The sequence below is a fragment of the Miniopterus natalensis genome, chromosome 3, assembly GCF_054644295.1.
Source record: "Miniopterus natalensis isolate mMinNat1 chromosome 3, mMinNat1.hap1, whole genome shotgun sequence".
In the NCBI taxonomy this organism is placed as follows: domain Eukaryota; kingdom Metazoa; phylum Chordata; class Mammalia; order Chiroptera; family Miniopteridae; genus Miniopterus; species Miniopterus natalensis.
The window spans coordinates 54,679,175-54,694,620 of record NC_142083.1 but is presented as its reverse complement, the minus strand read 5'-3'; the positions used below and the strand labels follow the sequence as shown (position 1 = coordinate 54,694,620).

Sequence of the window (15,446 nt, the reverse complement as noted above, 5' to 3'; positions counted from 1 at the left end):
TTAGCCAGCCTCTTTTCCCAGCCACTGTATGTCTTGTTCAGTGGGTTCATGTTTATATTGTCAATTGCATCAAGGATAGAGGTTATACAAGAGCTGAACGCATGGATTTATCTTCACAAGAACTGATCGGCTTATTGCACTACTGAGTGAGTGTCTTGCCACCCAGGAAGAGTCAATACAATCCAGGAAATGGCTCCATTTCTTAGTGAAATCAACCAGCTACCTGGAGGCAAGTTGATTACATCATCTCCTTCTATTATGGAGTGGGCAATAATTTCTTCTCACTGAAATAGATACTTGTTTTGCATATGGGTTCTTTTATCACCATGGTTCTTCCAAAACAACTATACTTGGACTTAATGAATGCCTTATACACCATCATGATCATCTTATTTATTGCTTTTAATGAAGGAATTAATTTTATAGCAAAAGAAGTATAGAGAATCCATGTTCATAGAATTCACTGATCTTACTACATATGTCAATAACCAGAAACTCTTAGCTTTATAGATAATTATAATGTCCTACTGAAGACTCAGATAGGGCTCCAGCAAGGAGACAGCAATCAAAAAGTTTGGGGTGCTGTCCTACAGGGTAAAATGTCTGCTTTGAAATAACCTATATATGTTATATGAGATTGAGAGGTAGAAAAGGAAGTGAATAGGAAAGGAGTTTATTAATGTCAACTGTGCCTCATAACCATTTAGAGAAATAAAAACTGTAGCAACTATGCATTTTTCTCTTTCTTGTTTCTTTCATGTGTAATTTGTGTGTGTGTTTTCAAATTTTTTATTTTTTTGCATTCTCTTTCCCTTACTATTTTATAAAAGAGTATTGTGGATGATAACTTTACAACGTCACCTCTAGGTTGCAGAATATTTCTGAATTAGAAGGGGAATTAATACCCCAGCCCCAGAGATGGACACTTATTGACAGGACTTTTATTACCTTGGCCATTATCCTTCTGGGCCACATGTAAAATGAGGGTTGAAAAAAATTCTTCTCTTTGATGCAGCAAAGTTTTTATATGTTGTTTCTTGCTGCTCTCAGTCTGTTAAATTGTGGTTCTAAGTCAGATTTATGGTGTCTCTTGCAATACAACTCCCTCACAACTTTAGTTAGGCCTATGATATGTTTTGTTTATCATAGGCCTAAATTGCTTAATTATATCTTTTATACCTTTTTATACCATTTATACCTTTGCAATTTAGTTTTATGTTAAAGAAAACCCATTCATGTTTGCGATTAAACTAGAAGAAGGATTAACGCTACCTTGATATGGATATGGTGGCTGGTTGGACTATGTGTCTTCGATGTGTCTCCCTTTTTTGGGAAAGAGTAAGAAAGTCTTTGTAAGAATAATTGAAACATGATAGGAAGAAGCATGATGATGTTCCTATTAATTTGGTATGGGAGTTTAAATGTGGGGAAAGGGTGAAAATGTATCATGAGCAATCTAAAGGGTGAACTTTGCAAGTTGTTTGTTGGGCATAAACTCGATTGTTCCTTTTCTGGATCCATTCCTGTTTGTAAGGAGACTGGCAGCCTGTAAACTACTTTTCCCAGATTTCCTTGTCAGCTGGCTTCACCTACGTGTTACCAGTAAGAAGCTGTGGCGGTAGATTTGAAAAAGGAACAAAGGGAAGCCCATTTTTTGTTTTCTTTTCCGTGTTTCTGATGATATTTTTGGCAGCAGCAGCAATCCTGGGGTTGTGAAGGCTCCAGGATTTATGATCAGTTATCAGTGCAGCTCCAGCAGCAGCAACAGTGGTGCTTCAGCAGCACAGTTCTCATAGGTTCTGGTCTGGCAGCTGGGAGATTGTCAGCTAGCTTTCAGCATTAGCAGAAGTATTGGTACTGGCTTCCTGCGAAAGAGGTGGTGAGTGCAGGTCTAAAGGCAGCAGCAGCGGTAGCGGTTGCAGCCCCCTGCAGCTGCCTATGCTCCAGCAACTTTGGTAGCGTAGATTCCATGAATTTTTATTAGTAACTATTTTCTCTTTCCAATCCAACAAATGTGTTAGTTTGTAACAACCTCTGTGGCCGTTTCTTTTTGTTTCAAACCTTTAGTGTGATTATTTTTTCCCCAGTTGGGTGCTGAGTGATGGGGAGGGGCACATATGATACCATTTATTTAATGTTCAAGAACATGACAAACAATACTCTGTATTGTTCAAAGATGTATACACATTGTCAAAAAAAGTGTTGAGAAGGCTAGGAAATGGTCAACTTCAAGTATAGGATACTGGTTATGGAAGGAGAAAGAATAATGCGTTTGGGGAGTACATGTTGGACCAACTATTTTGATAATGTTTTATTTTCTGTTCTGGATGTTAGATATTATATTGTTATTTATTCATTTTAGAATTGAAATATAGTACATCAAAATAAATATTACTCAGTACTGAGTAAGAAATAGTACTGAGATGATTAAAAATCATATTCTTCAGCAAATTACACATGAATATAGTATTTAAAAATCACTACAATAATTCCATTGGCAAATATTTCACAGAGATTAAAGCCTATTAATGTTTTAGAACAGGAATCATGCGCTTATAAATCTTAAACATTCAGAATAAGATGAAATAAACTTAAATCACTGTAAATTAAGTTTTGCTTTGTAATGATTACAATGGTGGCTTGTTTTGTCTCTTAAAATGCATATTATTGCTTTCTTTTTTCTTTTATGTTTTAGGTATTGTGTTTGGTCTTGTAGATCTGAGCATTGACATGTTTCAGAAGGGCAATCGCCTGAGAACCATTGAGACAGTGGTGGTGTCATCAAGTTACGATATTTCATCTTGCCTGGTAGTAGTGTTTATATCATACTATGGAGGGAGAGGAAATGTTCTAAGATGGATTATGTTTTCCTCCCTTTTAATAGGATTAGGATCACTTTTATTTGCTTATCCATACTTCAGTGGTGAAAATTATCAATTGAACATAGATACTGAAGGTAAGATTTAAATGATACTGTCATATATCAAATCATTATTAATTTAAATCATTGCCTCTAGGAACTTAAAATAAACTGTGATACTTGTCTGTTCATCTGTATCTATTTATATGATCAAGTTTATTAAGCTAATTAATTGTAGCTACCTAGTAATATATGTTCATTCTCTCATCTCATGATCATTTATCCTTTCATATAAGAGATGGACCTAGGAAGAAGAAAGAATATCTTGTGATAATTATTTTGTGAAATTGTTTTTCTTTTATCAATTTTTATATGTTTCTTGAAAACTTTAGTAATTCCTTCCACAATATGCTTTAATTAATCCATTTATTTTTACTTCAAAGCACATGCACACAAATACAAACATAAAAAACTTATGCAAAAAAAGAAATGTCAGACATTTTCTAGCTATTCCTACTACTTCAAAATGGGAGCTGCTCTTTGGCATAGGATTTTGAATCTAAAACGATCGGTGGCTTCTTTGCTTTCTTCATTTTCTAAAATTTATTCCACAATCTTTTTGCTACTCCCAGTAGATAAAGACTACTTGAAGTTTCATAGCACTATTTCTGACGCTATTCATAACTTTCTTGTGAATAGGCTTATAAAAGTGTTGGAATGCATTCACCCATTTTGGGAACTTTAAACTGGGATGGAAAAAGGCATGAGGATGTCTCTAGACATGATGGAAAAAGGCGTGAGGATGTCTCTTTGTGTATGTGTGTATGTGTATATATGAGTTTATGATGTTTTAAAAATGTATGTTTATAATATATATTTACAATATAAATAAAAAGAATTCATATTAAATACAATAAATTACATAATATATTAATATAATTAATAGACATACTATAAAGTTCGTATGTTAAATAATATACTGATATGCATCATATCAATATATCAACTATATACTATGCACGTATACTTATATTGCTAATATTTGTAGAATATAAATATTTCAAATAAATATATTTATTAATTTGTAGAATATACATATAATATACTTATTATATTTGTAGAGTGGACAGCTAATTGAACTAGAAGACGGATTATGGAAAGAAGGGAAAAACACATGAAAACGAAAAACATATCGTTCCTATCCTTCCCTTTGCCCTGTCCTGGTCAGAGAGGGTGAGAAGTTGGGAAGCACTGTTGAGACATATTTACAATACTACTTGATTAGCACTTAATAGGAGTCATGGGAGTAGAAATAGTACAATCTTTCTTCCTTTGTGTCTTCTTTTTTTCTCTCTAAAAAAACCAGTTTTATTATTTTCAAAAGTACTGTGCAGAGCACATTGTTACAGTAAAAATACTAGCATTTATATGTATAATAATTAATGGACAAAACCAACATTTTCTTTTCTTTTTATTATTATTATTATTATTATTATTTTTTGTTTGTTTGTTTGTTTAAAATATTATAGATGTCCCTTTTTCTCCCCAATGACTCATTCCACCCCTTCCCATCCCCCTCCCCAGTCCCTCTCCCCACCATTGTCCTTGTCTTCGTTGGGTTGTGCATATATGCATATAAATTTTTTGTTTAATCTCTCCCCCTCCACCCACCCGCCCTCCTCCATCCCTCAGAGATTCAAGTCAGTCTGATCTGTGCTTCCATGTCGTTGAATCTATTCTGTTCATCCGTTTATTAAGTTCTTTAGATTCCACATATAAGCGAGATGATGTGATATTTGTCTTTCTTTGCCTGGCTCTTTGTGTCTTCTTTATATCATCTTTATTCTACATATTTTATTTTCAGCTTGTGATTAGGAACATGCAGTTCACCTAACAACGCCTATTTAGTGTTGACCCTCCGCTTATATTAGAGAAGCAGAATAAAGTAAACAGTCTTTGCAGTAAAGTGCTCATTTCATACACTTATCTATATAGATGTATTACTTACTTTGTTTATATGTTTATCTCTTACAAAACCCATTTTCTACTCTATGTTCATACCTCAGTTTGTGTGTGTGTGTGTGTGTGTGTGTGTGTGTGTGTGTAAAATTTCTATGTTCTCTTTGGAACAGTCTATTTACCACCACCTTCCACTCCCTTTCTCTGCTTCCTCCATCCCATCACATTTTTCCATACTCATGACAAGTTGATCTTCAGGCCCTATGCCTCAGCCAGCAAGTAGATAACTATACTCCACCAAATCCGTTAGCAGTTAAAACTGAATTTTCTCCACTAGTTTGTGAAAACATTTGTATCACACTCTGATCTTTAGTTTCTAGATCTTTACATTTGATTGATCACCCAGCATACCCATGGTTGCCGTGAGCTGTCACTTTACTGAGAACTCCCTAAATATCTATTATTCCACTCTCTGTTTATACCCACTAATTCTTCCTACTTGAATACTCATATAATTAAAAACAGCAGTTCTTCTGTTGGAAACTTCAGTGTACTGACATGTATTTTCTTCCTTTATCAGACTCCTTTTATCACTTTCTTTCATTTGTAGTTTATTTTATGTTCCTTAATATGAAATATTAGAGTATTTCAAACTTGCTCTAATCATAATTCTAAGATCCCTGTCCTATTGCCCTTTTTTGTTCCTGGCCAGAAAATTTTTGATCCAACTATATATCTTTCCTGGGCTGATGATGAGTGTTTTAGAGAAAAATCACACAAGATTAGTCCCACAGTTAATTTGTTACTGTCAACCTCAGTTATGCTCTTTAAATGGATCTTTTCCCCTGATACTTCTTTTTTTTTTTTTTCCCAGTCTACTCTCTTCCATAATTCACAACAAGGACTTTAGACTTTCTTCTTGTTTTAGTTTGAGATGCTATAACAAAAATATTATAGATTGAGTGGCTTAAACAATATAAATTTATTTCTCACAGCTCTGTAGGCTGGGAGATCAAGATCCAGGTGCCAGCCAATTTAGTTCCCGATAAGGACCCTCTTCTTGGTTATGTCCTCATATTGCTGTAGAGCAGAGAGAAAAAGAGAGAGCAAGCTCTCTAGTGTCTCTTGTTATAAAGAAACTAATCCCATTCATGAGGACTCTACTTTCATGACTTAATTACCTCCCAAAGGCCCCATCTTCAAATATCAATTACATTGGGAATTTGGGTTTCAGCATATGAATTTTTTTAGGGGATGCAAATACTCACTTAACTCATCTTCTGTTTTGGATAGAAAATACATGCTGTAAGAGAAAATTGCCTTAATTTCTTACCATAGGAAGCATAATTCCACCCATATTTTCATGTTCACATTCTTTACTTCTTTCTTCCTGTTAAAATGGAAGAGCTCTCCTCCTGCTAAACATCTTGTTCTCTCTTGTCTACTTGGGAACTTAATTCCAATGGTGATCTCCTCCCCCCTTCTACAAATTCTTCTTCTTTTTTGGTCCTACTCATTGGTATCTAAATGTGCTCAAGTAATTCCTATTCTTAAAAAAACAAAAACAACCATAGGTATAATTTACAGCCCTCTTTCAATCACTTTGCAAAACCTCCTCATTTTCATTGACACATTTAAAAAATATTTTAATTAATTTTTAGAGAGAGGGGAAGAGAGAAAAAACATTGATGTGAGAGCGAAACATCTCTCAGCTGCCTCCTTCACATCCCCCAATGGGGACTGAGCCAGTAACCCAGACAAGCACCTTGATTGGAAAATCAAACCAGCAACCTTTTGGTGCACATGACCATGCCCAACCAACTGAGCTACACTGGTCAGGGCTTCATTGACAAGTTATTTTTGAAAGACATGTCCATGCTTTCTGACTTTATCTCATATTCGTTTTTCAGTCCACTTTAACATGGCTTTCACCTTAAACGCTGCCATGAAATTATTTTCACCAAGCCATCAACATAATTCATGTTATTTAATATAATTAAACCTTTTTACTTGTTATAGTTCTTGAATTATCACTAGTGATTGTAGTACTGACTGTTCCCTTCTTCTTGAAATTATAGTCCAAACAAAGGATTTTTTAAAATGAAGAAGGGTGCCAAAATATTAGTTTTATCCTATTGATGGAAAACAATTGTTTTCATATATTGAACAGCAGGAATATCAGGCCCATGATCCCTAGGAAAAAGAAAACAAACACGGTGATTTTCTAGGAGAAGGCAAGAAGAGTAGGAGACTAGGGACATATTTTATTATCAGGAGGGTGAAGGACCTCCTTGAGTTTAATAATCATGAATTCAAAGTGAGATTTGCATGGTTGTGTGTTTTTCTGTGGCCACCTTCAGCTTTAAAGTTGTAGGTGTAGAGTAAGGAAATGTATTTAATTGACTAGGGTTGCAATTTTATTGAGGGATTGCGTGATATAAAAGAAAGCAAGGGATTTAAAAGTGTTACGATGACAATGAGAGAAGTAAGGATATAAAGTGGACATTGGGATAGCGAAAAGGAGCAGGCTCAATGGATATATAGGTTCTGGTGGGTTTTAGGGTTTGTTGGAATTGGGTTACTAGAGTGAGGCAGAAAGGTAAAGATATTTGTAAGATGCTTGAAATTGCAATGAAAGAAGGTTTGTATTTCATTGTTTTTGAAAGTTTAAATTGAGTAGCTAAGGTAAGTAGAGTACAAGTACCTGGGAAGAAAGCAGTTCAAGGAACTAAGAGGCCAGAGTGTTGGAAATATCACATTAATACTGATATGTCTATATAAAATTGAATCATCAGTAGTTTGAATCACAATTCTAGAGACCTTCTATTTAACATGGAATCAAATTTTCCATATGAATACAGAACCAGCTGAAATTTGCCATTAGTGTACTATTTTGCAACCTACACATTAACCAGTTTTTCACAATAATATTTTCAGAGCATTTGTTAAATTCCAATAAAAAGTACATGACCAGAATGATCTAATAGCATTGTTTGGGTCTACCAAGCTAATTACAAATGCAAGTCCAACAAACATTCATTTGCTATTGTTTTGCAATTGTGTGAATAAAAAAAGCTTAAGAAATAGACTGTCCCCTAAAGAAATTTAAAAAGATTATTATATAATGACTAACAAAAAGTTAGTATTATACAAAAAGTTTATTGTATAATACATTGATTTTCAGCCTTTTTCATTTCATGGCACACATAAACTAATTACTAAAATTCTGTGGCACTCCAAAAATATATTTTTTGCTGATCTAACAAAAAATAGGTATAATTTTGATTCATTCATACTGGACAGCTATTGTGTTGACTGTTGTTGTTTTTTTATTTGACAATCTAGGGGAAAAGAGGTCAGTGCCCCTGACTAAATAGTCAGGTATTGCATGTTTTAAATATTCTTATGGCTCACCAGTGTGCCTCTTGCCGCACACCAGTTGAAAATTGCTGGTATAATGCCTTGTCCTTATGAACCTATATTCTAGAAGTTGGTGGGTATAAAATGGGAAATTATTTAATCAGAGTGACACAAAGTTAATGTGAAGATTGCTGAAGAAGTGGATATAGAACTAAGCTCAGAAGGTGATCTCTAATAATTCAGGTAATCTAAAACATTAGAAATACTTTTATCGTGGGTCAGAGACAGAGTTACCAGATGCCAAATTTATGATATGTATTTTTACCTATGCAAACAAGTGTGTATATATACATATAGTCATACATACACATTTATATTTGGTTTATAATATTTGCATCTTTTTCAGTATTCCCACAAACTTTCTTTTATTGCATTTTTCTGAGAACACGATGATTGATTGTAGAACTACTATGTTCAATGTAAATGAAATCTTAACTAAGAGTATAATGGTGGGAATAGCTTGTAAAAGGTAAAATATTTCATAAAAGATACTGTATATTTGTTAAGTTTTGGCTCATTTAACAAAAAATTTAATGATCTTTTCAAAAGATATTTGCAAAGAAATGAAGATTGTCAAAACTTGCAAGAAATCCTTATCATTCCAATCAAAATATGTACCTTTCTTCATCCTTGGGCAGTCTGTGCAGGGAATAGCAGGAATGCCTCTTTATACCCTTGGAGTAATCTTTCTAGATGACAACCTTGCCACACACTCAACTGGTATTTATCTAGGTAAGTTTTTTTGCCTCTAATATGATTTACCCATTCTGGAATTTTTGTTGAGATTCTGTATTTTGGTGTGCGTATCTAAACTGATATACAAGTGCTAATTATTAGCTATTGTAATGACATTGTAATAAATGGAAACTGGTAGCCTAACTTCAAAATCACATTGAGCCACTTAATTCTGAAGAGCTGCTTGAGTTTTGGAATTGTAGACAAGTCATCTGAAGGCCACCCTAAAAGATACAGAGCAATAGGAAAAATACTCTTATGTATATATAGATGTATATATGTACTCATGTGTATATGTAAATACTCTTGTGTATGTGTATATGTATACACAGTATGTATGTCATATCAAATTATATAGGCTGCAGTTCATTTCCCTAGGAAAAAAATCTCAAAATTGCCAGATTGAATTTCTTGAGTAGTTGTATGTTTAAACTTTGGGAATGTGTGTGGGAAGTTGCTGCCATCATGTCCATAAGGGAATAGAAACTTTGTTTTATGCCTCTTCAGTACTAGATTCAGTGTGGTACTAAAATAGTTATCTTGTATTACGTTCTTTATACACATGCACTCAGTCTTTTTGTGGGGCTCTGATATTTTGAAGTTAGTGAAAACATTCTCACAACCTTTCAGGGAGAGAAGTGGTATGCTATTTAATTGACCACAGTGTAGTATCCTCATTTTACAGTGTTTTATGCTGATGTATCTTGCAATAAGTAATCCTGGGGTACATCTCAGAATCATCTGTACTTCCTTATGTTGCAATAGGTTCTAGTCCTTGTAGATCACCTATTTGTACAGGGTTATTTAACTATCGTTTTGGGGGGGAAATTAAATTTGTTTTTCTATACTTACTATGAAGGTGACTTAAAAGAAAAGAGCATTTTGCATCAAAATTATTTTTCCATCAGAGATAAGGAAAGTCATGCCAATAAACTAAAATAGATGATATTCATACATGTTTGCTTTCAGAAAAGAAATTTTGCAGTGATTTATTAATCTTAACTGAGGGTGAAAACAAATATGTTTGTTTTACTTTTAGTTCTACTGAATAGCAATTAAAACACACTGCACTGCAGAGAGAAACTTTATTGCCACCCTGGCAGCTAGATGAAAGATGCAAAGGTGACGATAATGTATCATTATAAAGTATAATCCTTTTTTAGTACCACAAATTAAAGTGAAATAAGGTATATTGAATTTATATTAAATATAAATATATTTATGTATATTACATTAATATATAGATTAAGTAAGGTACAGTGAATTATATAATTAAATTATCTGAGTTTCTGTATTCTATGCATTGGATAATATGTATGATGGTTAATTTATGTGTAAGTTTGGCTTACTTATGGCAACCAGTTGTTTGGTCAAACACCAGTCTAGATGTTTCTGTGATATTTTTTAGATGTGACTAACATTTACAATCAGTAGACTCTGAGTAAAGCAGATTACCCTGTATAATGTGGGTGAGCCATATCCAATCAGTTGAAACTGTTTAGAATAAAGATTGAGGTTTCCCAAAGAAGAAGTAAGTCTTTCTCCAAATTGCAACATAGAAACTCTGCCTGAGTTTTTCCAGCCTGCTGTCCTATCCTGCCCTGCCCTGTGGATTTCAGACTTATTTATAGACTCATGGCTGTAACATTAACTCTTACCTGGATTTCCAAACTGCCAACCTGTCATACAAATTTGGACTTTGCCAGGCTCCATAGTTGTATAAGTCAACTCCTTAAAAATCTCTCTTGCTCTCTAAATATCTTATTTGTAACAGTGTTAACAATAAAAAAATAAAGAAAAAAAATGGAAAAAAACTTTTGATCAGAGATACTGAACAGAAAAGATGGGGCAGGAGCTGGCAGGAGGGGGGTAAACAAAGGAGGGGAAGATGGGGGACATCTGTAATACTCTTAACAACAAAAATAAAAATAAAAAACACAGGGAATAGTCGCCTGTGAATACAAATAGTTCAGAAATCACTTAACACACACAAAATCCTTATTTATTCTGTTTCTCTGGAGAACCCTGACTAATAAAGTATACTATGAAGCTTTCAGAAGGAATCCATTTTAGTGAAGTGACGTAACTTTTATTATCTTGTGACAAAGCTGGCTTATATAGTAGTTTGATATTCAGTATTCATTTTATAGGCTTTATGGAATTTTCAGTAACAATTGGATATGCTCTGGGTTATACGATCGGAGCACCCCTAATTAAGTCCCTTGAGAACAATAATTCTGATAATAGGTAAGCTATTTTCTTTCCTTTTTTGTCTATATTGTATAAAATATTTATTCAATAGACACTCTAGCTTATAAATATACACATTTAATTTTTAACAACCATATTTTTAGAAAAATATGTGTAAATGTAACTGATATTCACATGTACGTATATGTAAATACATCTAAAATGTACATTTTTACCATTACTGCTTGAAATATAATTTGAAAAACACCATTTATAATGACAACCTTACTAGTAATTCTGCATATAGTGTTTTTAAAAATTGTGGTAAAAATCATCAGTTTATCATCCTAACCATTTTTAAGTATACAGTAGTGTTAACTATATGCACGCTGTAGTGAAACAGATCTCTAGAACTTTTTTATATTGTTAAACTGAAACTGTATATCCAGTGCACAACAACTTCCCTTTTTCCCTTCTCCCTAGCCCCTAGCAATCACCATGCTACTTTCTGTTTCTAAGAGCTTGACTAATTTAGATACCTCATATATGGAATCGTGCAATATTTGTCTTTTTGTGACTGATTTATTTTCACTTAGCATACTGTCCTTAAGGTGTATCCATATTGTAGCATATGACACTATTTTCTTCTTTTAAAGGCTAAATAATATTCCGTTGTATGTATATACCATATTTTATCCATTCTTCTGTCAATGGACATTTAGTTTACTTTCAACTTGTGACTGTTGTGAATTCTGTAATTTACATGAGTGTGCAAATATCTCTTTGATATTCTCTGTTCAATCCTTTTGAAATTAGATTCCAGATTTAATTTAATTTAGAATTAGAAGTTAGATTTCTTTTTTAAATCCTCACCTGAGGATATGCTTATTGGCGGGGGGAGAGAAGAGAGAGAGAGAAGAAACATCAATTGGTTGTCTCTGGAACATGCCCCAATCGGACCAACCCTGCTGCAACCTAGGTATGTGCCCTGACCGCAGATCGAATCCAGACCTTTCAGTGTACCAGACAGCACTCCAACCAACTGAGCCACACTGGCCAGGACAGAAATGTGATTTTTTTTGAGGAACTTCAATACTGTTATCCAGAGTGACTGCACCATTTTACAGTCCCACCAATAATGCACAAAGTTTCCAATTTCTCAGCATCTTTGCCAACACTTGCTATTTTCTGTTTTTTGTTTGTTTGGTTTTTGTTTTCTTTGTTTGTTTTGTAACAGCCATCCTAACAGGTGTAAATTGATATTTTATTGTGGTTTTTAATTTCATTTCCCTGATGATTAGTGATGTGCATCTTTTCATATACTTGTTGGCCATCTGTATGTTTTCTTTGGAGAAATGTCTAATCAAGGTTTTATTGCCCATTTTAAAATCAGATTTTGTTGTTGAATTTAAAGAGTTTTAAAAATATATTCTGGATATTAGCCACTTATCAGATACATAATTTGCAAATATTTTCTTCCATTCCACAGTTTCCCTTTTCACTCTCTTGATTGTTTCCTTTGCTGTGTAGTTTTCATTTTATTTTATTTTTCTGCATCAATTGATGTGATTGTGCGATTTTTATCTTTCATTTTGTTAATATGGTGTGTCACGTTGATTGACTGTGGACGTTGAACCATTCTTGCATTTTGGAATAAGTTCCACTTTATCATGGTGTATGATCTTTTTAATGTTTTGTTTAATTAGGCCTGCTAATATTTTGCTGAGGTTTCTGCATCTATGTTCATCAGGAATATTTGCCTGTAATTTTCTGTTATTGCCTGGTTTTGGTTGTATGTTTAAATGTAACTTCCAATTTCAGTTTATTTTTGCATATAATATGAGGCATGGGCCTAGATTCTATTTTTCTCTCAAAGGGATATCTTATTGTAGTAATGCCATTTGGATCATTTCATTTTTTAAAATTTATTTTTTACTGATATTAAATACCATCTTTATCATAAATTAAATTTTTCAATGTGTGAGTTTTTTTCTTCTCTCTTGTCTGTCTAATCCATTTTCTGATCTATTTCTCTATTTAATACCAATACTACAATGTTTTAATATCTAAGTAAATAAAATAACTAAGTTAACTAAATATAACTACTAAGTATAGCTGGTTATATTTAATAACTACAGCTTTATTGGGTAATTTGCTATTTGGATGAATAAGTCCCTACTCATTACTATTCATTAAAAATGAGGGGCTGTTTTTACAAAAGTAATTCCAGATAATCTCAGGTTATAATCAAAGCATTTTGATTTGAAATATTTGAATTTATGTGTCAAATTGGGAATAATTGTTATCTTTCCATGCAAGAATATGGCATATTGCTCTATTTTCTCTGCATTTCTTTTATGTTCTTCACTAAAGCTTTATGATTTTATTTATTGAAGATATCCTATTAAACTTATTCCTACTGATTTCATGTATTTTGTTAGTGTTGTGCATGGAATTCTTGTATTATTACATTTACTAATCATTTATTTATAGTAGGAAGAAATATTGATTTAAGTTTGTCATATATATGTTACTGTATTAAATTCTTTGCTTATACTTTATAGTTTTTTAAGTTTATTTTCCTTAATTTTTAGGTACTCAATTATTTACACAAATGTAATAATCATATCATGTGTAATATAATGCATATATTTAAAATATATAGCTGGGTTCAAAAGTGAAAAAAAGAAAATTCTGAAAATTATAAACAGTGAGGAAATTTGTACTCCTAGTGGCAATCTGGAGTCAAAACTTTGTAGGCATAGCATATACCTACTGGATAATGGAAATCAAGGTTTCTACCCAGTGTCATTGCACTTTGGAATTGATATCCCTGAATAATGTAGCAAGGGATAAGGAGTTGGCCCGTCACTAAAACTGATATTCTCCACATGCTATGAGAGAAAAGGCCTGTAAGCAAGCTACTCATCAGGTGTTAGCAGTAGAGCCACCTGTGAAAAACCAGCACCTCCCAAACTCCTTCCTGTGGATGTGGGCATTTTCCCATAATGGATAGTTGGACGAGGTCTTAAATGTGTGTGAAACTGAAGACAATGGCAGCTGTGTAGTAATCAACTTCTCTGAATCTCCTCCCTAAATGATACAAAATCACTTCACAGCTATGAAAATTCTCCACAAAATCATAGCCTCAGTATTATTAAAGACAAAGAATGCTGAAATTGTAAAATAAGAGGGAGTTAAAAAGAAAAAATTAAAAAATCCCACCACAGGGTCCTTCACATTCCCATCCCACTCTGTCCATTGTGAGGCGCTGTGGTTTACAAAGGTGAAGCAAGAAAAATGACAGGGAAGAGAGAAGACAATGGTTAACAAAGGTTCCTAAGGATGATTAGTAACATCACTAGAAGGGTAACTCCTTTGAGTCTGAGAGTTCAGAGAAGGGACTATAAGAAAGAGATTTCATAATAACTGTGATTTAAAGGATTGATTGTGCAACTTAAAGGGGAGGTTTTCGCTAAAGGGCTAGGTGCATGATTTAAAGGTAAAGGATGGTTTTAAAGGAGAGTTGTGATTTAATGGGATAGTCTTCCAAGTGCATTGCTTCTATTGAAAAAAGTTTAAAAAAATCAAAGAATTACTCTTTACCATCTGAGTGGATGGGGAGAAGAAGGAAAGGGAAAAATTTGGCATCCTTCAGGACAAAAGGGAACTACAGAATTGGAGGACTCATTCACTCACTCTCAGCAGACAAATTAACAGAAACGGACAAATTAACAGAAAATGTTTCATTTCTCTCTCTTTTTTCTATCTCTGTTAGATTATGGTTTTGTTTCTAATAAAATATACAAACTTGAAATCTTTCACTTTTCTCTATTAAAGTGTTGGAGTCAGTGATGATAATGAACGCTGGTTCCAGACTTGGTGGATTCGTTTTATTTTTGTCTCAATTTTGGCATGGTCTACATTAATACCATTGTCATGCTTTACAAAGAGTTTACAAGGTGACTATAATGATATAATTCATTAAGTTAAAGGACAGTAGGCTCCTCATCCCACCCTCACTCCCCATTCTCAGAATATACTTGAATTACATTTCTCTCTGTTACAGAGATACAGAGATATATGATAGTATTATCTGAACAAATGAAGCCTCATGTGACCAGATACTATTTTATATATGTACCAGACTTTCATTAGTACATATTTTTGCTTCTTGTCATTTATTTTTAAAAATGCTTTAAATCTAGAGTTAATACATTTTCTTAAAGAAAGAAGCATATTTATATCCATTTACCTAGCATTATTTAATACATGTACTACC

General features: G+C 33.4%; 1 protein-coding gene across 1 annotated transcript in view; it reads left to right on the top strand.

Moving 5' to 3' along the window:
* Positions 1 to 15,446, top strand: part of SLCO6A1 (solute carrier organic anion transporter family member 6A1) — a 65,419-nt gene that overhangs the window by 9,646 nt on the left and 40,327 nt on the right. The window contains exons 3-6 of the mRNA XM_016221969.2: positions 2,696 to 2,956; positions 8,789 to 8,971; positions 11,125 to 11,221; positions 15,005 to 15,126. Of these exons, the coding sequence (XP_016077455.2) occupies positions 2,696 to 2,956; positions 8,789 to 8,971; positions 11,125 to 11,221; positions 15,005 to 15,126 (663 nt within the window). The remainder of the gene's footprint in view (positions 1 to 2,695; positions 2,957 to 8,788; positions 8,972 to 11,124; positions 11,222 to 15,004; positions 15,127 to 15,446) is intronic.